At 40.7% G+C, this 25,937-nt stretch overlaps 2 protein-coding genes across 5 annotated transcripts in view; both read right to left on the bottom strand.

Moving 5' to 3' along the window:
• Positions 1–184: 184 nt before the first annotated feature.
• On the bottom strand, positions 185–9,715 carry FIGNL1 (fidgetin like 1). 2 transcript variants are annotated; one of them, XM_069853433.1, is made up of 2 exons: positions 9,595–9,715; positions 185–4,231 (listed from the first exon to the last, which is right to left on the bottom strand). In XM_069853433.1, the coding sequence occupies exon 2, from the start codon at positions 4,221–4,223 to the stop codon at positions 2,148–2,150; it is 2,076 nt and encodes a 691-aa protein (XP_069709534.1). In that variant the 5' UTR covers positions 4,224–4,231; positions 9,595–9,715; the 3' UTR covers positions 185–2,147. The 2 variants fall into 2 exon arrangements, with proteins under 2 accessions (XP_069709534.1, XP_069709535.1); XM_069853434.1 differs by lacking the exon at positions 9,595–9,715 and adding an exon at positions 8,280–8,315.
• Positions 9,716–14,885: 5,170 nt separating this feature from the next.
• The window catches only part of DDC (dopa decarboxylase), a 71,555-nt gene continuing 60,503 nt past the window's right edge, over positions 14,886–25,937 (bottom strand). For all 3 annotated transcript variants that reach the window (XM_069853432.1, XM_069853431.1, XM_069853430.1), the window contains 2 exons: positions 19,770–19,871; positions 14,886–15,585 (listed from right to left, as the gene is read on the bottom strand). In XM_069853432.1, the coding sequence (XP_069709533.1) occupies positions 15,370–15,585; positions 19,770–19,871 (318 nt within the window). In that variant the 3' untranslated portion in view covers positions 14,886–15,369. The remainder of the gene's footprint in view (positions 15,586–19,769; positions 19,872–25,937) is intronic.

Raw genomic sequence — 25,937 nt, 5'->3', positions numbered from 1 at the left:
TTTTTGTTCACTTGCCTGAGAAAAGATTTTAAAGAACATGTTTTCGTTAGGGTTGGAAAGATGTTTGGAGAGAACAAAAATCTTACCTAGCACACGATTACAGCTCTCCAATACTAAACTTGTAAGAGCAGGTTTAATCACAATCGTTACCCAGGTAGCACAAAAATAAATCATTTTGGCCCACATCACACATTTATTCTTATAAAACAATCTATTTGTTCTATTTTCACTATTTCAGAAATTAAAATAGATTTGCATACCTGCATGTTTACATCTCTGCAAAACAATTTCTAATACATACCAGATTTTACTAAACATAAACTAAGAACAGAACTGACTTATTTTCTGTTTAAATCAGGATGAGCTCTAAGAAATGCCAAGTCTTCCAAATTATTTTGAATTCAAGTTTCAGTATGGTCTTGCAGCCCCTAGAGTTCTCAAAGGGCTTTTAGAAAATGCTGGCTAAACAGCATTTATACATTTTTTGGAAAATCTAAGACAAGCTTTTAAGCTCTGCATTTTCCCCAACAGGAGGAAAAGTGCTTTAGAGAAACAGAAAATAAAGCATGGACACCACAGCAGGCAGCTCTGCCACACAAACAAAAGAATCCAAAGGAAAGCTTTTCATTTATTTCCATTCAGGGGCGGCTCTGTCCAGTTAGTGGGCAAGGATAGGTTATGTGAACAAGAGACTGTGTATTTCTTTCAGACCTTAGGCAAGAACACCAAATACAAGCTAGCTAGGAATTTCATCATTGTTGCATGAAGATTTTTTTATGAAGCAATGGAAACCAGTTGGTACTTAGACATGGGATATCTCCTTGGCCACTATAGCCAAACTGAGTGCACTCTTAACCTGAAGCTTCTCCTATCTTAGTTGAATAGATGCAGCTGCTGCTGATTTTGCCTGTGGGTCCAGCCAGGAGCAAGGCTGAGCCCCTAATACAAAACAGCAGATACACACAAACACACACAGAGGCAAGGACACAGAGCAATAAGGGCCTTTACAAGCATGCACATACAAAGCAAACGTGCTCACATATATCCAGCAACACAGCCCCATCTTGTTTCTCATCTCCAGCCGAACAGTACTGAAGCTCACAAGTGAGATGCACATCCCTGCATTCTCCAGCTTTACAAGGATACCACACTCATGGAGCCTCCAAACATTATCATGAGATTTAAGCTCATCTAAAATCCATGCCTAGGCTCCAAGTCCCCTTTACTCTGTCACAGGCTTACATCTGGGCTTTTTCTAGATGCTGGTTTCCCCCTACAGCCAGCTAGTCCAGCTTGAAGTTTGCTAGAAAGTTTTGTTAGTGAAATTTGCACACACACTGGGATTTCTATAGTACCTGGTTGTAAACACATCAGCTATCCCATGGTTGGCCCTCAGATCCTAGAAACCCTGTGACCCGTGGCCTCTTCTCCAGATGCAGGTGCCCAGAGCTCCTGATAACATACATAAACACACACAGATGCAGCAGAGCAAGCAAGGTCAAGCTGAAAATCATCAGGAAATGTATTTAACGAGAAGCTGGAATAGACTGCAATGATGTGGTACAGAGCTGTCAGACAAGAACACAGTTCACGAGATCATCCCCTTTTATCCTCCCTTCCGTTTTTCCATGTATGTTCCTCCCACATTCCCCTTGACCCTCTCCTTCTTCTGCTTCAGTTTCCCCTTAACTACTTCTCCCCATCAGTCCCAGTTTTGTTGCATCCCTACCCAAACCTGGTTTTCCCGATAACATTGCCTGGGTCCCCTCAGCCTTGCATGGCACTGCTGATACAGCACAGTTGGCCTTGCACGATTCTCCCCAGCTGCCCCTCCAATTATGTGTGAGCATTGTCCATCTCTCCCTTAAACAGCAGTGAAGTTTGTCCATCTTTCACAACTTTCTGTAACTTTTGCCAGCCCCTCACTGTTACTTGTGTTCAGCAGTGTCTCATATCATGACCAGCAGTTTCTCATGGTCTTTTCACAGTTGGCAAAACTGCAAAACTTTACACATGTGCCTACATAATGTTAAGATTAATTTCAAAGACAGAAACAAAAAGAAGTGCAGACACTCTAAAGTATCATGGATATAATACGTGATAGTGCTAAAGAAATTTACAATTTCTGCAGAACAGTTAGGATGCAGTCATCTACCACAGCCAAATGTCTGGTTCCAGGTTTCATACAGTTCCAGGTCCTTTGAGGAAACACTGGGCCGCACGGTTCTGAAGGCATTCTCAAAGTCCAGAAAAGCAATAGGCCGTACTTGATCTGGCATGATGGTTGCAATGTCCATGGACTGAAGGCTGCGGATGGGGCCCAGAGAAGCTTCTCGACAGAGCTGTGTCATGTCTGCCCCAGAAAACCCCTCAGATTTCTTAACTATGAGTTCAATTTCCTCTTCATTTAGACAGCAGTGTTCCTTTGACATCAAGCGGGTGACAATCTGCTTCCTAGCTGAGGCTTCTGGAAGAGGAATGTACAGTCGCTTCACTAGTCTCCTTCGGGCAGCTTCATCAATTTCTTGGGGTCGATTTGTTGCTCCAACCACTAGAATACGATCTTCAGAGGAGGTTGCTGCCCCATCTAACTGGACCAGAAATTCAGTTTTTATCCTTCTTGACGACTCGTGCTCCCCATCTCCACGCTGAGACAACAGAGAATCAATTTCATCAATGAAAATCACTGCTGGCTGTTGACATCGTGCCACAGCAAACAGTGCACGGACCATCTTCTCCCCCTCGCCCACCCACTTGGAAGTCAGAGAAGAGGCACTGATGCTAAAAAAAGTTGCTCCAGACTGGCATGCAATGCACTTGCCTATAAGAGTCTTGCCAGTCCCAGGGGGGCCAAAGAGAAGGATTCCTTTAGGAGGACCGCGCAGCCCAGTGAAGATGTCTGGTCTCAGCATAGGCCAGACTACAATTTCTTTTATAGTAGCTTTAGCAAATTCAACTCCGGCAATGTCATCCCAGTTGACAGGAGGCCCATGGTCCATGATCTCATGCATAATGAGTTCAACCATTTTTGGTTCGATGTTTTTCAGTCGTTCATCTACAGGTAACAATGAATCTGCTGATCCTCTTACATGAGGTTTATACTGTGCCCCTCCATTTTCATTTCCATCTTGTTTTGGAACTGGAGGAACAAACTTGCCAAATGGACCCCGAGATCTGCCTGCACCCAGTGATTTCTTTACACCTCCATATGATAAGACCGATGCACGCTGAGGTAGGTTTTGAGATTTCTTTTGCTGATCCACCCACAGTTGTTCTTTTGCAGTTTTAAAACCAGGAACGCTACTCTCTTGATTTCTGTTTCTACATCCTGAAAAACTACTGGTTTCTGTACTAATGGAAGTCTGGCATGAAGGAGGGCTTGGAATCACTGTGCTGCCTTCATCAGCCAGACTATAAAATGCTTTTCTTTTCCCAGCACTTGCAGACCACGCAGCTACAGCTGACTGATTGGAAGGAGACAAATTTTGTCCATCACAAGAGTTACTTGGCATTTTCAGAAAACTACTACTCGCCACTTCTTTAATTCCAAATAGTGGAGTTGCCTGGAAACCTGTATGAACCTGTTCGTTTAAGAAGTCTGAAGAGGCAGGAAGTGCCTCTGAAGTTTTGGTCTCAGGAGGCACGCTGCTTTGAAGACACTTTGAGGATGAGGGATGCTCAAGGAGATCTGGTCCCTGACTTGCACATTTTGCAGAGCCAGCACAGAGCTTAGTCTCCCCAGCACTGCTGGAGATACTGAGTTTAGGAAGACCTGGAGCAGCAGAGGCACTGACCCCTTTATCAGCTCGTACGCAGGCATCTGTTGGTGCCATCTGAGAGCTCTGGAAATTTTTGCCAGCCTGCATCCTCTTTTGCACACACTTTAATTCAAATACATTATCTGTTGTCAAGGCAGATTGCCACTTGTCACTGTCATTTCGCTGACACTTTGCCAAAGTCAAAATGTTTTCGGCATAGTTATTCAAGCCAGTCTCTATGTTGTCAGAGTCAATAATTGCAGAGTATTTCTCTGCGTACTTCTTAAATAGGTTGGCAGCACAGACCTGAGAGATCTCAGAGTTTGCCCATGCATACTGAATACGCAGGATTTTGGCACGGTATTCATCTGCCTTCTGTCCGGGTGTGCAGGTGCCAGAGGTAATCGCAAAGTAACTTTTCTGCCAGTCGTTCAGGTGCGCGGTGCTGTGGGTGGGGGTTTCCATCACTGACACTGAAACACACATAAAATACCTGCTGTTATAAAATGCATTTCACAGCTGTTTGCTCTAACTGCCCTCCACCTTTCCTAAATACATATACACGAAAACATACGTTATCTTAATTGAGAGAAACAGTGCAGTAGATCTTGCAAGCTACTTAGCCAGTGTGGACACTTTAGCATTTCCAAAAAGCAACAACCTTTGTGGTGTAAAGCCATTTAGACTGAGGTTCTCTGTTCTTCCTTATTGAAAGAAAACAAGAAGGAAAAAGAAAAAGAAAAGGAAAAAAAAGTTTGCTCCTAACAGAGGTCTCCTGGGGAGGTAAGCAGACTGCAAAGAACAGTAACAGATGGCCAAACAAAAACTGGCCGTGTTAAATGAAATCACCACCGCTTTCACTCTTATTTGACAGAATACAGCACAGTGCAGAGGCAAACAGATTACACACCACTGTCAGAATAATGAAAGCTATTACAGTGATGGTAAAGAAAAAAGGAAACAATGACGTTAAGAAATAAAACTACATGCAAAGTCTGCAAAGGGAGGTAAAAGTGGAATAAGCCCAATTTAAACAAACTTTTCAGATTAAGAAAACACTTAGATCGACAGCAAATACTCGAAACTATTTATTCCACTAAAATCTCCCCATTTTATATTTTGGAGAAACAAAGTTCATTTATGTTTAAAGCGGTGCTTGCTTCTCAGATTTAGAAAGCAGAATTAAAATTCCTTCAGCAATTTTTTAGTTAAAGAAATAGGAAAAATGGCATTTGGCTAGGAGGGAGAGTTCTGCCAGACTTGGAAATTTATGATGTATTTCCAGGTGGACTACATGATCATTGTAGATCCCTACCACCTATTAATAGTCTGTTTTATTCCATTTTCAGCCAGTCTTTCTCTGCAATGTATCACATACAGAAGTATTTCTGGTAACATCAAGAATTCCTGAGTGCAGAAGAGACACAGACAAGCAAATTTAGAGGAATCTACCATAGCCTCAACAGAGTTTGTACAGAGCTCCTAACACACAGTAATTCCAACCTTCTCATCTCTCCACAAGTGTCACACGTCTATCATAGGACATTATCAAAATACATCAAATTCCAGTTTCTCTTTTTTCAACTTCAGTATGTAGCAGGGTGTTCCAGCAGGAAAATTTAAAAAAAAAAACCTGTTAGTGGATGTCTATATATCCCACACCCCTTTCAACAGAGTACAAGTCAACTTGCAATAGTCTTCTGAATCAGCCACAAACTACATATGAGTGCAGACAGAGGTACCAGTGTAATGTACATACAGGACCGGGGACACAGAGCTGAAGGAATCTGGGGTGTGAGGAGGTCCTCTCTATTTATTTTCAAAAAAATCTCACATCAGTGTTAGCAGAGAGCACAATATTAATACAGAAGGAGGGGTTACACACAAAACAAACAATAGAGAAATAAATTATTTTGGCTTGGATTTTTTTGGATTTTAGCTCAGCTTGGTAGATCTGTTAGGCAAAGTCAAAATATCTTTTACCTGCAAATTCAGTGCCTTTACATGGGAAGCCAATTAAGAAAAAACAACACAAAAGTAAGACTTCCTCTGAAAAATAACTGTCAGCTTTTGCACTGTGAGAAGTCTAACTCGCACCTATGGAACGAGGTGCAAATTCCTACCACAATCCATCTACAGTTGAGCAAAACATGAACAGGACACAGAGGGCTGCAGCCTCTTATTCCGTTTCTCTAAACAACTACCAAGCAACATACTAAATAACTGTCACTGTGCGCATAAAAATTGTAACTGTTGAATCAAAAACACCTTATGACACATAAAAGCAGAAAAGTTCAGTAGCAGACATTTACTCCCATTAAATATTTCCATAGATTTTCGTCATTCAGCATATTAAAATCTCAAGCTTGCCACCACTTCCTGAAAATTTAGTGATTGTCTACACAGCATTAAGGGAAGTTCATAAGAAGTGATCAGTGGCAGATAGTTTAAAATTTCAGTTTGATTTTTCCTTTTAAGTGTCTTCTGACATCATATTCTCTCCCTATTCCAATTCCTATTAGCTGCCCTCACAGTCTTATTATTTTTCCCCCCAAGACAGCCAAATGCATACGCAGTCATCCTCCAACAGCCAAAACTGTTCCCAGATGTTGTGGACATACTTCCATGTAAGCGTGTAAAGCTGTGGGTTTATCAAAGCATTGACAATAATCAATTCCTGGCATGCAAGTCCCTGCCTCAGCAAACAGAGGGGTAACTACCTACCAGACAGGCTATATGCATGATGTCATTACATTCACAGACAAACATACGATCACAGAGTCGTTAAGGTTGGAAAAGACCTGTAAGATCATCAACCTTCCGCCCAATACCATCACACCTCCTAAACCATGTCCTGAAGCACCATGTCTATGCATTTTTTAATTTATTTTTTTTTACCACTTCCAGGGAAAGAGATTCCATCACTTTCCTGACCAGCCTCTTCCAATGCTTCACTGTTCTTTTGGTAAAAAAGATTTTCCCAATATCCAATCCAAACCTCCTCTGGCACAACTTGAGGCCATTTTCTCTCATCCCATCACTTGTTAACTGGGAGAAGAGACCAGCACCCACCTCACTACAATCTCCTTTCAGAGAGTTGTAGAGAGCAGTAAGGTCATCCCTCAGCCTCCTCTTCTCCAGGCTAAACAACCCCAGTTCCCTCAGCCACTCATAAGACTCATTATCCAGCCCCTTCACCAGCCTCGTTGCCTTCTTCTGAACGCACTCCAGCAGCTCAGTATCTTTCTTGTAGCAATGTGGGCAAAGCTGAACAGAGTATTTGAGGCACAGCCTCACCAGGGCCGAATACAGGGGAACGATCATTTCCCTGCTCCTGCTGGCCACTCTGTTTTTTATATAAACTAGGATCAAAACTACAATACACCCATTATACACAATATAATTATATATCCATTATTAATGCTATACACTGATCCAAAACACGAGAAAAGCCTGCTTGCCCACAGGCAAGAAATTCAGAAGGGAAGCACGCCAGCTGCCCAGGCAAGGTTCAGTCCTCTCTCCTGCAGTGCAGCAGCTGCAGCAACCTTGGGGTGACCCCATCCAGCCAGCAAGAAGCAAGGGCAGGGCCCCTCAGCCTTCAGGAGCCCAAACAGTTCCACATCCACTACATCACCGCACTGGGTGAGGGGGAAGCCCAGAACAGGGCTCCCCAGTGGCCTTTGTCCCTCCACACTGGGGTGAAGGGACCCACACACTGCAGAATCACAGAATGGTTTGGGTTAGAAGGGACCTTAAAGATCATCTAGTTTCAACCTCCCCTGCCATGGGCAGGGACACCTCCCACCAGACCAGGCTGCCCAAGGCTCCATCCAACCTGGCCTCAAGCACCTCCACAGATGGGGCATCTACAACTTCCCTGGGCAACCTGTGCCAGTGTCTCACCACCACTCTCACAGTGAAGAAATTCTTCCTTATGTCTAACCTAAATCTGCCCCTCTGCAATTTGTACCCATTCCTCCTAGTCCTATCACTACAAGCCTTTGTAAAAAGTCCCTTTCCAGCTTTCTTGTAGCCCCTCGGAGCCTTCTCTTCTCCAGGCTGAATAACCCCAACTCTCTCCCTGTCCTCATATAGGAGGTGCTCCAGCCCTCTGTTCACCCCTGTGGCCTCCTCTGGGCCCGTTCCAACAGTTCTTATCCTTTCTTATGATGAGGATTCCAGAACTGGACACAGCGCTCCAGATGGGGTCTCACAAAAGAGGAGCAGAGGGGCAGAATCCCCTCCCTCGCCCTGCCGGCCACGCTTCTCTTGAAGAGGCCCAGCACACGTTCGCCCCTCTGGGCTGCGAGCGCACACGCTGCCGGCTCGTGTCGAGCTTCTCATCGACCAGCACCCCCAGGTGCTTCCCCGCAGGGCAGCTCTCTCATCCCCCACGCCGTGCTGAAACAGGAACGGGCTGGGCTGGCGGCCGAGGCCCTCGCTCGCCTGAGGGAGCGTCCCCAGCGGGTTTCCCGCCCCCTCTCCCTCCCGCCTCCCTCCATCCCGTCCCGCACCCACCAGCCACGGCCGCCGGCAGCCGCCACTGCCGATCGCGCGCGCCAGCCCGGACGTCGCGTTCCCCTCCGCCCCCCCAGGCCACGCCCGCTCCCCCGCCCACCAATCGGATAACGGGGCTCCGGCGGGCGCAGCCAATCGGAGCCCGCAGAGGGGGCGGGGACCGGGGCGTCGCTGCGCCGCGGCCGAGCCCAGGGGGCGGGGCGGGAGGGGCCGGCGCGCGAAGCTTTCCCGCTCCCCTATTGGCGGCGCTTGGAGGGCGCCGGGGCCTCCAATAGGCGCCGGGTCCGCGCCTCGGGCGCCCGCCCCCGCCCAGCCCCAGGCCCACAGCGGTGGGGGGGGGGGGGCGGTGTAGAATCGAAGAATCATAAAATCGCCAGGTTGGAAAAGACCCACCGGATCGAGTCCAACCATTCCTATCAAACACTAAACCATGCCCCTCAGCACCTCGTCCACCCGTGCCTTAAACACCTCCAGGGATAGTGACACAACCCCTCCCTGGGCAGCCTGTTCCAGTGCCCAATGACCCTTTCCGTGAAATTTTTTTCCTAATGTCCAGCCTGAACCTCCCCTGGCGGAGCTTGAGGCCATTCCCTCTTGTCCTGTCCCCTGTCACTTGGGAGAAGAGCCCAGCTCCCTCCTCTCTACAACCTCCTTTCAGGTAGTTGTAGAGAGCAATAAGGTCTCCCCTCAGCCTCCTCTTCTCCAGGCTAAACAACCCCAGCATGTTTAGCTCAGCTTTCCTTGTTAAAAGTAACTATTTAGCTTATAGCGTTTTAGCTATGCTTTGCTAGTTTAAGTTTTAAAGTAGCTATTTCACTTGCATTATAACAATACTTTGATTGCTTCAGGGTAGCTATTTCGCTTACAAGAAGCATGTTTTGTTCTTGATAATGAACATCTGTAGCCTGTGCTTGGCCAATTAAGCCAGATAATAAGGACAATGATAAGAGAAAGAAGAACTTGTTAAGACCAGGATAAGAGGAGGAAGAACCAGCTAGGACCAGCCGTAACCTTGAAGAGGTGCCCAAGCTAAGGGCATGGGCAAGAAGGAGAGTTGAGAAGTTCACCGTGAAGAAGACTGCGAGCCTTCCTCCAGAACCCCCCAGCCCAAGACCCCCAGAGGGCGCAGCACATGCACCAAAGGGAGGGAACTTATGTGAATAAATTCCAGGAAATGATTATAATAGAAACACCTGTTCCAGGAAATTTAATGAATATGCATGCTTTAGTGTAATAAATAGGTGACTGTCTTGTTTCTTGGTGTGCAAGCTGGGTGGAGCCTTCCCCACTGCACCCCCTTCAAAATAAAACATACCTGCTTTATAACTCTTCCTGAGCTATAGAGTTCTTCCCACACATCTGTGGCCCTAGTCTCACGGTGACGACCCCGTCCGTCACCTCCCAGGCTGACAGCTGGGTGATGTTTTTCCTGTTTACTGCTCAGACAGAACCAGAGGGTTACTCGCACCCTGGCAGTCCCGCACATGCGTCAGAAATAAACTTGTGTGCCAATGGTTTGGTTCTTCAGCTGAAAGTTGACAAGGGGCAAGAAGGAACAGGATGGAGAGTTTAAAAGCTTCTGTTTACTGCCTATCTGGACCATCTTCAATAGCAACAGTGATACTGAAAATCCTCCATTAATCGTGTGCCACAAGACCAGAGCTGGTTACAGAATATCTTTCCCACTTACATGATTGCCCAGGGAAGTCATGGATGCCCTGTCCCCAGAGGTCCTCAAGTCGAGGTTGGATGGGGCTTTGAGCAATCCAATCTAGTGGAAGAAGTCACTGCCCATGGCATGAGGATTAGAAATGGTTGATCCTTAAGGTCCCTTCCAACCCAAACCATTCGATGATTGTATAAATGCTAGGGCTCCTTCAGTGTCAAAGTCAGTGACTGCCCAAACTGGCAGGACAGTCACCTCACATCGACGCACCCTGCTATGCATTCCTCTCTTTTCAGTTAGATTTCCCTCTGGGTACCTTTCCTTCGGTTTGGAGGAGGCTGGGCTGGCAAAATCCCAGGCTTGCTCCTTGGTGACCACCCTCTGTGCAGGACAAGCTCCATGGGAGACAAGTTCCACGTGAGATGTGCTCGAGTGCAAGACTCATCTCACCTGGCAGTTTGGCTGCCAGTGATGGGCACCTGCACCTCCTACACCTGTAGCACCTGACCTCCATGGTCACTTATTTCATCTGTCCCTCTGTGGCACTGGCTGCAAGGCCATCACGGCTGCCATGGCAGCAGCAGAAGCGGATGCCGTCTAACATCCTTGGGGAACAACAGCTGCTGAGTCGGCCTTTTTACAGGACTAGCTCTGGTAAAGGCCTCAGCAGCAGTACCTGAGCTCTCTGTCAGAGGGACGAGATGAATAATGTGATGCCTTTCAGAGCAAAAGGTGGATGTATCCTATGAGGTGAATCTGGTAATGGAGTTCCTAGGTGGATCATACCAACCTACGTTCAAATTAGCGCACCCACCTAGATGCAAATTAGCATACTACGCTGCAGTTACACCTCTGGCATTAACAGAGTCACTTCTGTGTGGGTGAACATTTAATTTCCCGTGAGAAACATTTCTTAGAGTTACTGTCTGTTAGGTTTTTGTTATACATCAAGCCTTTTATACCGTTACTGCAGACAGCAAATTAGACTGTCTGCGCTACTATGCAAGCTATCATCTAAGACCAAATTGGGCTAACATTTATAGTTTGTAACACTGCTGCCATCAAATTTCCCCCAAGGTGTGCTTGTGTGACTTCCCTGGGGTTGCGCAGGGACAGAGAGTGAAGGAGCTTGCAACTGCAAGCTCCCCTCAGGAACGCAGGCTGCAGCCAAGGGATGGCTGACGAAATGGGCCGCTGCCTTGTCCTACCTGATGGTGCCTGAGCTGCAAACCAAAGCCAAAGCTGGGCAGCTGGCTCCAGTGGCAGATCCAGCTGCAGGACCATGCAGAACTTCCCAGAAGGGTCAGCATGGACCCCTGTTATGGCCAAGCATTTTTCAAACTCGTGATGCTGAGGAACAAACTTCCAGCAGGAACTCTCATTTTCAAAGTAATTTGTTACAAGCATGCACTGAGTAAAAAGTCACTGATGGTGAAAAGCAGGGCACTGCTGTGACCTGGGCAGGGAAGCTTGACCTCGTACAGTGCATCTGACATGAATAAAATGGGAAAAACTCGGTTAAGAGCAAAGACAGACAATAGTCATAGTTTTGTTTCATTTTATTAATGCTGCCAATTAAAACCGACATGTCTGCTTAGTAGGCTTTGGATACAGATCTTAAAGGAACCCAACAGCTCACAAATTATAATGAAAAAGCGCTAAACATCTGATTATTTTTCCATTTAGGTCATGCAGACTCTACATATGCTTTGTAGATGTTATTTAATCTGCCCCCACTACCTCGGTCTTCAGGATTCTCAGCTTTATTTCTCATTTGTTCCTGTCTTTGAGCAACTCAAGCTTACGCATCTCAAGGTTTGGACTGCTGTTATAAGGCAACTGCAATATGAGTACAATTCATCAAATATGGTATCCTTACAGGAGACAACAACAGAAACAGTAACAAAGAGCAGAATCTTATATGTAAAGGCAAGTGAAATTTAGAAGTTTAATAATTATAGTGCAGTTCAAAGTAGAATATGTTAGCAATACTTTCATAAATACATATATTTTCAATATTTCAGCATCAGTAATAAAATATATTTATAATCTGTCATTACTATTATTAATGCAATATTGTACTAGGACTCTACTTGTTTAAAAAAAAAAACATATATAGTTACTAAAAAGTTACTTTTTTCCCTCCTTCTCTAGTAGCAGCACAGTCTCCCTTGAGATGTGGATATTCTTCCAGAGTACAGTTCTGAGGTTTTGTAGTTTCTTTTAACACAAACAGTATGAATCGGCATAGACTATATTAGCTTTTGCACACAAGGCACAATAAATTCAGGATCACGTATTAACTATTCATAAATACAGTATTTCTCACTTACACATATGTTGCAAAGCTACAGAACAGACACAGTAGTTATGTTCTTCTTTCAAGATGTTCTTTTCAGCACTTTTGTTCTTGAGTTGATTACATAGCCCAGATTTCATTTTCAGATGACCTAACATTAACAGACTAGGAAGGAATTATCATGTGGGGAAAAGAGGGTATGAGAAACTGAATACTAAGGTGGCCTTCAGCAATTACATATTCAAACCATTCTATAATTTTAAAAATCAGAATTTCTGTTTTGGGCTGGCCATGGGGAAATGTAATTCCATGGGTCCTGTTAATGCTGTTTATTAGAAGATTTACTTACATCACTTCTTTAATAAACAAAAATAAATTAACAATTACTTTATTTATAGTATTTTAAATTAACCCTAAATTCTTTGCCAGAAGGAGTTCTGGTGTCTGGACAACAGCCTCCTCTAAAACTGATACCCATATGCTGAAAAATGTTTAAAATGAATGTCAGTTTCGGCAGCATTTTCCCACAAATGTCTAGGGGGACCTATGCCTAATTATGAGCTGTTGGGAACATATCACCTCTGCTGGGTCTGCATGTGCATCCTGTCCACATCCCTTTTCCACAGCAGTCTGAGGCTCACACAAGGATGCATCACCCACCTTTGCTTTGGTTTCCATGCGGAGGATTTCTAGCAAAATCCTCTTTAGTTCAGTCTAGTGTTGCCCTTACCTTATTCATTTCTTTTTCAATACCTATTAGTTAGATTTTAATTTCAATTATAGTCACATAAAACCAAAGCAACTCCATTTCATTTCAGTGGAATTATCTTGGATTTACTTTATGATAGCTTTGATCAGAATCTGATCTCTTTATTTTTCCTTGACAGACCTAGTTATATATTTCACACACAAAATACTGATCTATCTCATAAAGAAGGTGTTATTCTTCTCTGGTTCCAAGATTCTAGTGTTTTCATAATGTAAAAGTTGTAAAATTCTATCAGTGTGCCACGGATGAACATTGTTTCCCAAGTCATGAGAATGTTATTTTTACAAAAACTAATAGCGGAGAAAGGAAACAAGTGCCTGCATTTTCTACTCTTCAGTCGACCCATTTAGTGCATTGTGCTACTACAGGAAAGTTTAATTTCATATTGGTTCTGCTAAAGAGAAAGTCACTATCAGAATTTCTGATGCTGTAGCTGAGTAGTGTCTTGTGGAATGGCTCAGTTACCTGCTCGAATATTACTTGGTTTTTCCAGATCAATTTGTCATCCCTTGCTTCATCTGTCACCTGTGAAAGCAATTCCTTAAAGAAATAGTAATCAGCTTTTCCATCTGGGTGGATAACATAGCCTCTGGATAGCCTTACAGAAGGATAGTAGGCCAACACCTCCCCTAGTCACATAGCTTGACCTGCTGGAAATGCAGAGCTTGGGAAGTTTTTCCCAAGTGTCAGGATTCGTGCACATCTCATAAGTGCATTTGCACACACATTAATACTAATGCTTTCCCAGTTTGCACCATAGAAGTGAGGTCATTGGGAATCACCAGAGAAGTCCACTTGGGCCATAGTCAGCTTCTTTTATCCCTCCTGGAAAGACAGTGAGTAGGAGCAGACTGGGTGCTAAATTAATTGTCCCATTAATTGTTCATGGTCTACTTGCAACTTTCCCAATGTAGGAACTATACTTGCAAGGGATAGGGAAAGAAAGCTGAATAATTATGCAAGTTGTTTGAGATGCTGTAGAAGTTAATATGAGCAGAAAAAGGAAATCTTAAAACAAATGCAAATTTAGGAGTTAATCCTATAGATTATTTTTCTTGGAGTAACTATTGATTTTGTTCTTATTTACATAGAAATAACTTTCTTGAAATTATGTTTTCAGAATGCAGAAGTACTTATTAATACTTCAGATGTTGTTTCTGACTTTCATTTTACCTCTTCACTTTACTTGCCTTCAACATATCAATGATTGTGTCACATATGCATTGTATGACTTTCTCTGAAGGTTAATTGTTTTCCAATGTTTTTGTGTGCCATGCGTCACAGTTAATAGAGGAAAACCACTGATGGGGGCACCACAGCATGTTTTGGAAGTTATTTCTTTTAATTTCTGTCTTTATTTTAATTTGTTGTCTTGTTTCTTAGCTAATTTGAGAAACGCAGAGTAACATTTTTGCCATCACATTTCTTAGCACATTTTTGTCAGAGATTTATTACACAATGAAGTAAACAGAATGATAGCCATAAAAAGGAATCACAATTCTATCTCACAAAACATAGCTTAGAGGTCATTTTCAAGTAATTGCTGTTTATAACAACTTGGTTAAAAATACCGAATACCGTGTAGCACATGGCTTTTGACAGAACTCTTAAGAAGGAGCTTTTAAGAGGCATCATCATGAATGTTTGAAGTGAAAACCCATATCCAGCACAACCTATTTGCTAAGATTTGACAAAATACCTGTCTTAAAAGCAAACCCTTTAGGGAAAGTAAAGAACCTGCTATAAGGACAGTTAGCATTAATTTAGTGCTCTCTCCCCCCTGATCTGGCTATGTGATGAAGAAGTCTTGTAAGTCCTACCTTCCTTTACAAAATTAATGCAGCACACAGTGATGACATGACAGTGCCTGAAATCATGGCAGTATTTGTACCTGTAGGACCTGAACGCTGTCACAGTCAGGTTACTGAACTTCCCCCAACTTGGATTCTTTCTGAAGTCATAGTAATGTTAAATTAATTGCTTACAACACCTCACAGTTTCATCTGTGAAGAAAGGAGTGGATGTGCTAGAGCTTACTGGGACGACAGAGGGAGCACTAACTCTTCCATTTCCATTGGCTGGTTCAATAAATGGTCTTGATTACAATCTGGTAAGAAAAGACAATTTGAGTTCCCATGGCTATGCGCATCCTGGTAACAGGCAAGATGAAACTACAGTACAGAGAAGGTATGGTTAAGGTTACAACACAATTTGCTACTGCAGCTGGGCTGTATAACAACAGGTTTTGTATTTTTTTTCCTTCATAGTTTAACTTTCCCACCTGCCCCTAAAATAAAACTTGGCAACACAGAGAAAACCAGTTAATTACCTCCTCCCCACTGCAACTTCACTGCTGTTACTGCTGGTGGTGGTTTTGCTCCCATGTTTTCAGAAGATCAGTTGCCAGCTGTGAGATGTGCTGCCAGGCAAACTTAATATGGGTAGATTCCACTGTGCGGGAACAAATAGCAAAACGAAGCACAAACTTCTCTCGCAGGTGGCATGGGACCAGATGAATCTTCTTGGCCTCATTTATGCTTTTAAGAAGCGCCTCATTTAGTTCATTCGGGCCCTGAAATAATTGTAATTCAACAGATACGGTGATGAATTTCAGAAGCAAGTTTGGAATATGTAAATCTCTCCAAGCTACCAAGCCCCAGTACAACCAGTAACATGCAGCCACTTTTCTCATCTCTCAGTGCTTTGCCACCAAAGGATTACAAAAGGATGATGGCACAAGAGATAAGTTTTCAGCCACAAAGAGATTTATAGATAAACTGGGGTTTAGAAGCTGTGTTCATACTGGGGCATTTGTGATAGCTGACTGCTTTTTTGTGACCTAAGGTCATGAGCTATATAGCGTTAAGTAAAAGCATTATTGCATCCATTTCATTACACTTTTCCTAGATCTAATCAAACAAATGTGGGAGGAAGTTTTGCAATCAACTATATTAACATTTGTAAAACAAACCTTCCAGTCTTTATTTAAGTATAGCTGCTGTGAGAGTCTTCTGAATATGAAGATGGAAATCTTACCCTTAATTTGGAAATAGTGAAGGTAATGTATCCCTGACATAAGTACATTTCATACTACCAGGAGAAACCCTAAAAAAGTATTTGCCTTAAGTTCTGTCATAAGTGTTTGCCACAGAATCCCACAGAGTGGACTTCGGGAGGGGGATTTTAGAAATGTGGTAAACTGACCCTCCTATTGGAAGTAAACAATCTTCTGCATTTCAGGTATGCAAGATATAAATGTTAAATGTCTTGCAGAATGTCAGAGGGACTCTACGTTCATGAAGTATTGAATTTTATCTCTTCCTGGTGTATTTCATTCTCCTTGTCTCAAGTAGTAAACATGAGGATTTCCCTTAGAGCTGCTGTATGCTCTTAATATCAAATACCAAAAGAAATAGGACTGCAAGGAGAACTGCTGCTTTCACAGGTTCAGCTAATATTGAAACAGTGGTTTTCCAAGTTCATGTCCATTGACATTTGTGAATAATACAAAGGATGTCATCAGATTTTAAAAAGTAACTTTAAATGAAAGCAATGACGGAAGGGATCCCAGCAATCTTGGGATTTTTGTCGAATTTAGCCACACAGGATAAAGTGCTAGCTCCATATCTTTGACAGTCTTTGTTACCCAAATTAAAAGAAGCCATCTGTCTAACTTTTATATCAGCAGACTGAAAGATGGCTTCAGCTTTGCTGGGCAGTTTGCCATAACAGCTTAGGCTACACCATGTTGATCTTGAGTGCTATAACTTTATTCTTTGGTGCTATAACTTTATTCTTTGGGGGAGTATCTTAGCCATTGCATAGCCTTTACTCTTTCTGTTACACTAGAGGTAACACAGAATTGCAAGAGATGCTAGGATCATCTGCACTTCTACTGCAGTGTTCCCTTACTGAACACTGAATGTGATAAAAGAGTCAGAAATGGCTATATCCATCTGTTCAGCAGTGGTTTTATTATGGCAGCAGCATAAGTCTTTTTGAAAACATCCGTATCAGAAAACACATTCTCTCAAACCTGTGCAATTGTAGCTTGTCTGCTTAGCCTTTTCTGTATAAAACAAAGTATAAAGGAGGGACAGTTTCCCATTGGCACTGAGAATGTGTATTATTCTCATGGTTTTGGATCACATTAGAGTTAGAGCTGAACCTAAGTCAAAACCTTGTTCTAATTTAGCACAAGTTATTAGGGAATTTGGATGACAACCTGAAATTCATGGTTTAGCCTTAGTCTTACAGGAGATATTTATGCAACTCAAAAGCATCTAACTAAGAAAAGAGCCAGCTTTGGTGTTTTGCAAATCCCCACCCATTATGGGTCAGTCATTGGTAACAGTGATACACTACTTTCATATCAAAGGTTAAAATGATGATCCCTGCTTTTAATATAAAATGCACAGCACTAACTTTTAGGCAATACAAGGAGTTGTATGATGTTAAATTAATGCCCTTGGCAGGGGTTATGGGAGAGAAGAGAATGATTTATACATCTGTCTTCTGTTCTACTCTCACAGCTGCATGTAGAGGCTGCTGCAACACTCGGGTGTCACGTCAGATTGAAGTTAATAGTGTCTAATTCTGTCCCAGAGCTTTGAGAAGCCAGCAGCCAGCTCTGATTGAGTCTGTCACCTTCAATAAGATAGTATTCTCACCCCCTTGGAGAAATAACTAGCTTGACTTCTATCGATCTACAGATGTAACAAGAAGCCCAGACATTAACCCTGTGGCATGATACTTGGATTCTTTCTTTGACATTGGATGACATAATATAAAAGTCACAGATTATTAGTCCATCTGTTCAACAGTGTGAAAAGCCAAGCAATTAAAAGTCACAGCTAAGCAAAAAATAAAAAATGATTTCTCGAGAACAAAGAAAAGTATTTCATACTTTTACAGCTGTGCAGCCTTACTGTTCAAATCACTGTCCCTTAGTCCTACTGTAACTACATAACAATTGCAAGTATCCTGCTTCTAAGATGCATTTTAATATTAATTACAGAAACCACAGGAAGATTTTTAAAAGAGTGATTTTAAAAGCAAATAAAGTCACAAAAATAACTATAAAATACTCATCATTTAAAAGCCTTTGTTTTTTTGGACAGTGAAGTCAAGTGAGGAAAACATTGCTGTTTCAAGATTGGTTTTAAGCAGAATCACCCCATTATTCCACAACTTGTCCAAAAATTTCTTAGATAGGTATCCAATATCAAACTCCTATTGTAAAAATATCTTTCCCTGTTGATCTGATTTCTTCCTTTGGAGCATCAGGGACGAGAGACCAGATGTAGATGAATGACTGCTCTGATCGAGTGAAAATTCCTGTGTTGCTATGGTGTGTATCATAAGGAGTGTTCCTTTAAAGTAAATGCTGAGCACTGACTAACAGCTGTCTCTGGAAAACTAGTTTTTGCTGCTTTCATATTAGAAAGCAGCCTACAATGAACATCTTGTTATTGAGTGATAAAAACAACAGAACCTATTCTGAAAATCTTTAAAAAGTTCTTGTTAGAAAAGAAATTTTATTCACATTTCCACTTAACTGGAAGAACTCCACATTCTGTAATCTATCCCTTAGCAACAGATGATTCTTTTTCTTTTATTGCAAACAACATAAATTCAAACAAAACCATTTTCTTATTCCAGAGGAATTTACCACTTACGTATTGTTAAAGATTCGTTAGCAGCCAGTTGCATCAAACTCAAGTAACTGGGGCAACTGAGTGACTGAAAAAAGAATTTGTGAAAAGTAGTACTACCATGCTACCCAGAAGGAGCCAAGATGTGCTTATGAGCCTTCAGAAAAGCTAAAATCTGATTTAGGTATCATGTGACCCAGAAAACACCAGTGCTGTTATTATTGTTGCTTGGCATTCAGATTCAATGTCACAATCCAGCCCTTTACAGAGACTTTAGTTGCTAGCTTCTCTATTAAATGAGTTCTTTACTTAAAATGAGTCACTGATCCCCTAGTCGTGTCTGATTAAACAACTCAACTCCCCCAGCTACTGCAGTTCTTATGCTCTGAGTGCAAAGCGAGTTTTCTAGCTTCAGTCAGGCAAGGTCTCTACATCAATGAACCTGACACTTATAAAGATTTGGGGGAATGAAACGCCAAGAGGGGTAAAAGGATCATGTTCGGAAACAAACAAACAAACAAACAAACCAAAAAATTAGACCAGTGCCCAGGGCATTTGGGAAGCTGGTCTCCCATGCAACCTATTATTACTTTTAACTTTCTCCAACTTGCCCGGTCTGACTGTTGATTTTTATAAATGAAAATGTATTCTTCAAAGAAAACAACAAAAAATTGTTTACTACTCTAATCTTCATCCATGATATTTTATGTATATATAAAATTGGATATGAAATATGTGCACACAAAAAATTAACTTGTCAAGAGACATCTCACACAGACGCATACTCTCACGCATCATATATAAATGTCTAGGGAAAAATATTAAAAAAATCATCTTCATCGAAGTTCATCAAGCATAAAATATATCATTTCATATGAATGGTAGACCATTTGTTTGCCTTGACAGTGTATTCATATACTTGAATTTCTGAAGCATTTGATTATTTTTTAAAGAAATAACCTACATGAACTCCCCTTACTTTTCTTAATATATATATTAATTATATATATATATATAAAAACTTCAAAAACTACATTCAATTGCAGGTTATAGTATTGCTATAAAACATGACAGAAGAAATAGGAAGTCTTAGCTGCCTTACCTTCAGCCGAAAACAGACTAGTCCTAAGACAACCTCAGCACAGATCTCAAATCTTTCATCCTGAAGGACTGAATGTTCAAATTCATGCGACAGCCTGACATGCTAAGAAGAGAGAGACATTGTATAAATTTGATTCATCAAGAGAAAAGATGTGCTAAATTGTTTCCATCCCTAATCTCTTTTCGCTGTTCCATCTTCTGATGTGTAATAATATTCACATATCACCATCTGTTTATGTTAACTTGCATCCAATTTATGACTCCCAGAGACCATATTGAGCCATTACTATATTAGTAGCTCGGGCTATCTGAGGCAGTACTGTTTCTTAATGAAACATTTTGGCACAGTTTTATCACTGTCACGATGCTGTTTTAACAGTAAATAATGGTAATAATTCTTTAGGTTTTCCACCACTGACAGGTTTGGTTTTTTTCTGGAAATATCTAAAGTCCAAAAGATATTGTGGGGAAAAGGAAAGATGCACAGATACATATAGAGAGAAAACAATCACAATTCCAGTGCAAAACAAGACCTTTTGTAATAGTTACTTAATATGAGATTAACTAAGAAGAAGGGGAGAACTTGCTTACTCTTCTGTCCTGGGTGCTCAGGTTGAGTTGAAAAGAATGGTGGTAGCAGTATAATCAAGAAAATTGATAGATAAGCTCAGCCAGCCTGTCCAGAATTACTAGGGAAAGAAGAGTGACACTGGAAACCAAGCCAGAGCAATTATTTTGAAATATAAGAAACCAGTGCCCTTCCAAAATCAAACAAATAGGAAAAATACCAACAGGCATACTAACAGCCACCTGGGAAGTCTTCACATCAGTCAGTGGTGCTTGCATCACTGTGCATACCACAGTTTGTTTCCTTCCAAACAGAAAATTATTTCAAAAGCACTTAGAAAAAAGAACCCAGGTCCTCAACAGGTACCTGCAGTACCTTACTCAGTCCCCCTATCCCTGACTATCATTGGTTTAGTGCTCATGATCCTACAAAAAATAAAAGTGATAAGATGACAACAGCAACCAGCTGTTAGAATTACAACTTGACTTCATGTGAGAGCCAGTGTACATCAAAAATTATCACCAATATCTAAAATGATCTTTAAAAATTGCCTAGCTTTCATATATTTATGACTGCAAATAATTTTACAAAAATAAATAGCTAAGCCCATGTCTTTTCCTTCTTTAGTGCTTTGCCTTTTTGCAAGTTCAAGCACAGATAGCAAGCTTCACTTTTGGCCAGGGTTGGATATGGAATGTTTCATCTCACAGGACCTTTTCCAAATGGGCAAGAACAAGGCAAAACAGGAAGAAAAGAAAAGGAAAAGAAAAGAAAAGAAAGGAAAAGAAAAGAAAAGAAAAGAAAAGAAAAGAAAAGAAAAGAAAAGAAAAGAAAAGAAAAGAAAAGAAAAGAAAAGAAAAGAAAAGAAAAGAAAAGAAAAGAAAAGAAAAGAAAAGAAAAGAAAAGAAAAGAAAAGAAAAGAAGAAGAAAAACAAACCAAAACCAAAAATCCAAAACCTAACACATTTTGCAATCTAAATCATAGCTTTCTGATGTTTGTTTATTTCTTAAAATAGAAAAACATTGTTTATATTGAATCAAGGCATTGCTTCAAAACCTTCATATTGAGCATACTGGTACCCTGTGCAACCAGCCCATCTTACTGTTGTTACCACTTCCTCTCTGCTGTTTGTTACATCTATTTATCATGTTGCTCTAAAATTAGCCTGAAAGCTCTTTGAGTCAAGAATGAGATCAAGAAAATGTCCAGTCTTTTCCAGGGCATTTGAATGTTCTGCTAACATAAAGAGCATGAGTTTACAGCTGTGAAATTTGAACAGAATTATATATATACAGATACTTGTATGCATGCCCGGAAAACATATGTGCAATATGCATATGTGCTGTAATGATTGTTTACTGTTTCCTTCTATCCTCATGTTCTATAGCTTTAATCAAATTAATGTACTTTACACAGCTCCACAAAAATCTCACACTGAGTATACTATGTCTTGGAAATCAAAGCCATTAAAAAAACTCACGTTCAATCAGATGAGAACTTCACAAATATTCAGATGTAATAACCAACTGAGTTTAATCAAAATTTATCTGGTTAAGACCTGAACAGAACAAAAACTTAAGATTTGGCTTACTGCAAGTAGCCTGTACAAGACTTATGTTGTACATTTTATAGTGGGTATTAATGTCCAACTTTTGCATTAAGGGATTTTTCCAGAATTTGAAAGAAGTAAAAGCAAGGAAAAAAATAAAGACATTTCAGTAAAACATAAATCAAAATTCTGGAAGCCCTTTTATCCACAACCTTAACAAGTAGCAATAATTTGTAAAGCCACTGGGGGGCACCAAGTGTTTTAGATTATACAACTCTAGAAAGGCGAGAAAGTGCAGATTTAACAGGTTTCACCTGCAATATCTTTGCTTAACACATTTACCCAAGGCCATGCACCTTTGAACTATAAGCTATTATGCCAAATTGCTCTTACAAAGATCATTGCAACCAAACATAATTAAATGCAATATAGTTAAACATTATTAAGCCTGCAAGTTCAAACTCTGTAAAACCAAAGGTCTTTTTAGGTACCGCATCTGCCTCTGTGAGTCCAAGAGCTCTGTGAGACCCACATTCTGGATGTGAGCATAATAACTCACAGGAGAACACGTGTGGCTTTAGTGCTTCAACTTTTCAAGGCAGGCAGGTAAACTGTGACAATAAAATCCTGTTTGGATACCTGCGTGCATTAAAGCTAGGAACAGGAAAGGAGAGGTAAAAACTGACAGACTGTTCTCAGTTTTCTGCTGAGTGTGTACATACCAAGCCTGACCATTTTAATCTTCAAAATGCTTTTGATTTTGACATTTGTGTCGTGCTGTGTCCCTAACACAGTTAACTTGAAGGTGTATTAACCTTTAAAAATTATTTTATTTAACACTGTTATATGTTTTAAAAAAAAAGAGGATGTACACAAACCAGCTCACATACTGTTTCTAGCAGTATTATTTGGACAATCCCTTTATTACATGGGTTCCCGAAGTGGAATCACATGTTAGTAGCCTGAAAAGACGTGGTATATAGGTACAGAATACCAGCCCTTCTCTTCACAGTGAAATTTAGCAGATTGAACAAAAGAAGCTTGAAGGAACTTCTGTGTTTCACTGTCTATCTCAGGTAAATAATTGTTGCTATTCTGCAATAAGAAGAGAAACAGTAAAGGAATCTCATTCCTTTGGTTATTCAGGATTAAGGGAAAAGTCCTACACAGTAATGGGAGTAGTAGACTTGTTAGGCATTAAGATGTGGTCCCTATTTAAAAAAATATGTATATGTATATGTATATGTATATGTATATGTATATGTATATGTATATGTATATGTATATGTATATGTATATGTATATGTATATGTATATGTATATGTATATGTATATAGATAAATTCAGATCTAGATTTAAATATAGATTCTTCTGCATTGAGGTGTTCAAAATGAGTTCTGATTTTTGAGCAAAGCCTTCAGGAACTAAAATAGTTTTTGACTGAAGGAAACTTCTCTGAAGCAGCAGAGTACATTAATGTGTCTATGCAAATAAGCACACTTGCCTAGCCTTGATCACTTCATACTTTTCCTCCTGTAGATTTTACCTCTCTGCCTGCCTTAGCTTGCATTCCACCACACTCTGAAAGAAAATGCTGTCTTCTCAACAGCCAGCTGGACTATGCCCTGTTGATATGCTATCTCTGGCATTGCTCTTCCATGGACTTCCAGTTTCTTGGTCTTTGCTGTTAATTTTTAATGGAATTAATTATCCTCTGCAAAGAAAGATGGATGTGGTACACAGATTTCTTCTGGTCCTACAGGTGATTCATCTGAGTCTGAATATTTGTGGGGATCACATACAAAACCATTAACAGCTAAATCTCTCAAATTACTTCTGAGGTCTTTGAAAGGACTTGAACCAACAGAGGAGTAAGGTATGGTCAAACAGTCTGCAAATGGGACATTTACAAATGGGACATTTGGGTTTCACATTTATACTGACTCTGAGTGCTTGGAATTAGTCCAGGAGACTGTTATTGTTGTTGGGTTTTCCCTCTTTGTACATCTCCTCTGTGGCTTTAGGACTTACCTCCAAAATTTGTATTTTTGTCTCCCCATATCCTTCAGAGATGACTGTCATGCCCTTTACCACTTTAAAACCCATACTTTGCAATGGATTAATATTACATGATGTGTGGGAAAGGAGTGCATAACCAGAAGGTTTGGAAGACAAAAGTTGTTGTATCTAAATCCAAGTCGCACATTCTCATCTCCCAGGAATATTTTAGTTCCTAAATGCCTTCTTCAGTACAAGCAAATGCCAGGTTGCAGTGGTTATATAGTCATTTTGATACAAACTTTAAGGCTGCAGATATAACAAACTTTTTTCTTAAAATGTCCTAATAAAAGGAGGAAAAACAAAGAAAAAAGAAAAAGACAAACAGGTTTTTGTGGCAGTTTACATTAAAAAAAAACCCAAAAGGACGTTTGTGAAGAGATAGCTGCAGATATCTTTGGTTTTCCAAGAAGCTTGCTAAACTCACAGCAAGTAGAGTGGCTTCTTAAGGGTATGCAGTCAATTTTTTCTTTTGTATTACCTCAGAAGTTCATCACTGCTGAAAATCTCAAATCACTTGGTAACACCCTGCTGCACAAAAGGAGCCTAACAAAAAGTCTATAAGTACTGGATGAATCTTGCTGTAGTTTTCTATGACTTAGGAGCTGAAGTGTCTTTTTTTTTTTTTTTTTCCCCTGCGTGACCACAGCATCTGTGTTGGGATTTATGTAAACTAACTCAGAAAGGAATTGAAACCCTAGATTTCTTTTCATTCTACGTATGTCCACTCTATGACCCACTGTAATAAATGAAGCTTCAGGAATTAGTTGGGCAACTACAGGGCTTCACATAAAACACAGCTAGAAGTTTCAAGTACACAAGATGCAGAACCAACTATTTCTACCAACTATTCCTTTCAAAGACTGCTTTGTCAGCAATGGGAATATAAAAGCTGTTACTTGCAAGTTGCCGTGACATGTTTAAAAGAAAGTAACTTTTCAAGCCCCAGCACTCACACAAGCAAGGTAAAAAGTGAAGTTAACTTTCAAATTACTTTTTGTTTGGAAACTGGTCTATAGGTTTGAAAATATAAAGCAATGTCAGGCTGGTTTACATACTTCATTACTATACTACCAAAAGAAAAGTAATCACAAAAAAAAAGTGGAATCAAGGATAATTCCTGAGAAGAGAGAAAAATGGGCAAGCTTTGAAACACATTCTAAAAGGTTATTTTGTGGCTATTGGTATAACTTTAAGGACATGTCTGCAAACTCACAAGAAATCCCTTAAATACTGCTGAAGAAGGGAGCAAATGGTATGCAATTGTTTCTTGAAATGTAAGCTCAACAGAGAACTGCTGGAGATAGAATTGTCTTTTTTTAAAAGCCTATTTGGAATCCCCTGAATGTAATTATCACTCATTTGGGAGTTGAGGAGAAACTAACTTAATGGGTCCAGTTTGACAGATGTATGCAGTGACCAAAGTTCTGCACTTAATTACCCCTCTTTCCCTTTTGAAGTTCCATACATGAGGTCATAGCTTATTTTTTTCTGTATACCAGGGAACATTTTAGTCCTCAGTGAAATATTAAATATACATGCTCAATTCAACAAGCCCATGGAAACCTAGCTGTCTGAATTACCTTTACAAATAAGGGAACATACTTTGAGTCAGTATCATTAAAAAAAGATTGATTTGCTTAGCTTTCTTGATCTGTGTTATCACAGGAAGAGTAAAAAAAAGGGTCTTTGGCCATGATTATAGGAAGATGAGCACTTTTTGGCTGAACTATCAGGGAAATGTTTGGGAGACAGGGAAAGAGGGAACTTGCTGAATGTAAATAGTGACCTGCAGAAACCAGCCTAATAAAAGGCCTTGTAATTAATATGGTGTTTCCAACCATGTATTTTCCCAGTAAGAGATTTAGTCCTACTTAAATACTTGGCGTCATATTAAAATAATGACAGTCTCCAGAAATATTACCTGAGAAAGAAACTCCACTAGGAACTGTAATGGTAGCCTAGTAAAGTGATAATAAACGTCATATCTCTT

Source organism: Phaenicophaeus curvirostris, chromosome 3 (genome assembly GCF_032191515.1).
Source record: "Phaenicophaeus curvirostris isolate KB17595 chromosome 3, BPBGC_Pcur_1.0, whole genome shotgun sequence".
Lineage (NCBI taxonomy): Eukaryota > Metazoa > Chordata > Aves > Cuculiformes > Cuculidae > Phaenicophaeus > Phaenicophaeus curvirostris.
The sequence above is the reverse complement of the archived record's forward strand: the minus strand, read 5'-3'. Positions and strand labels throughout refer to the sequence as shown.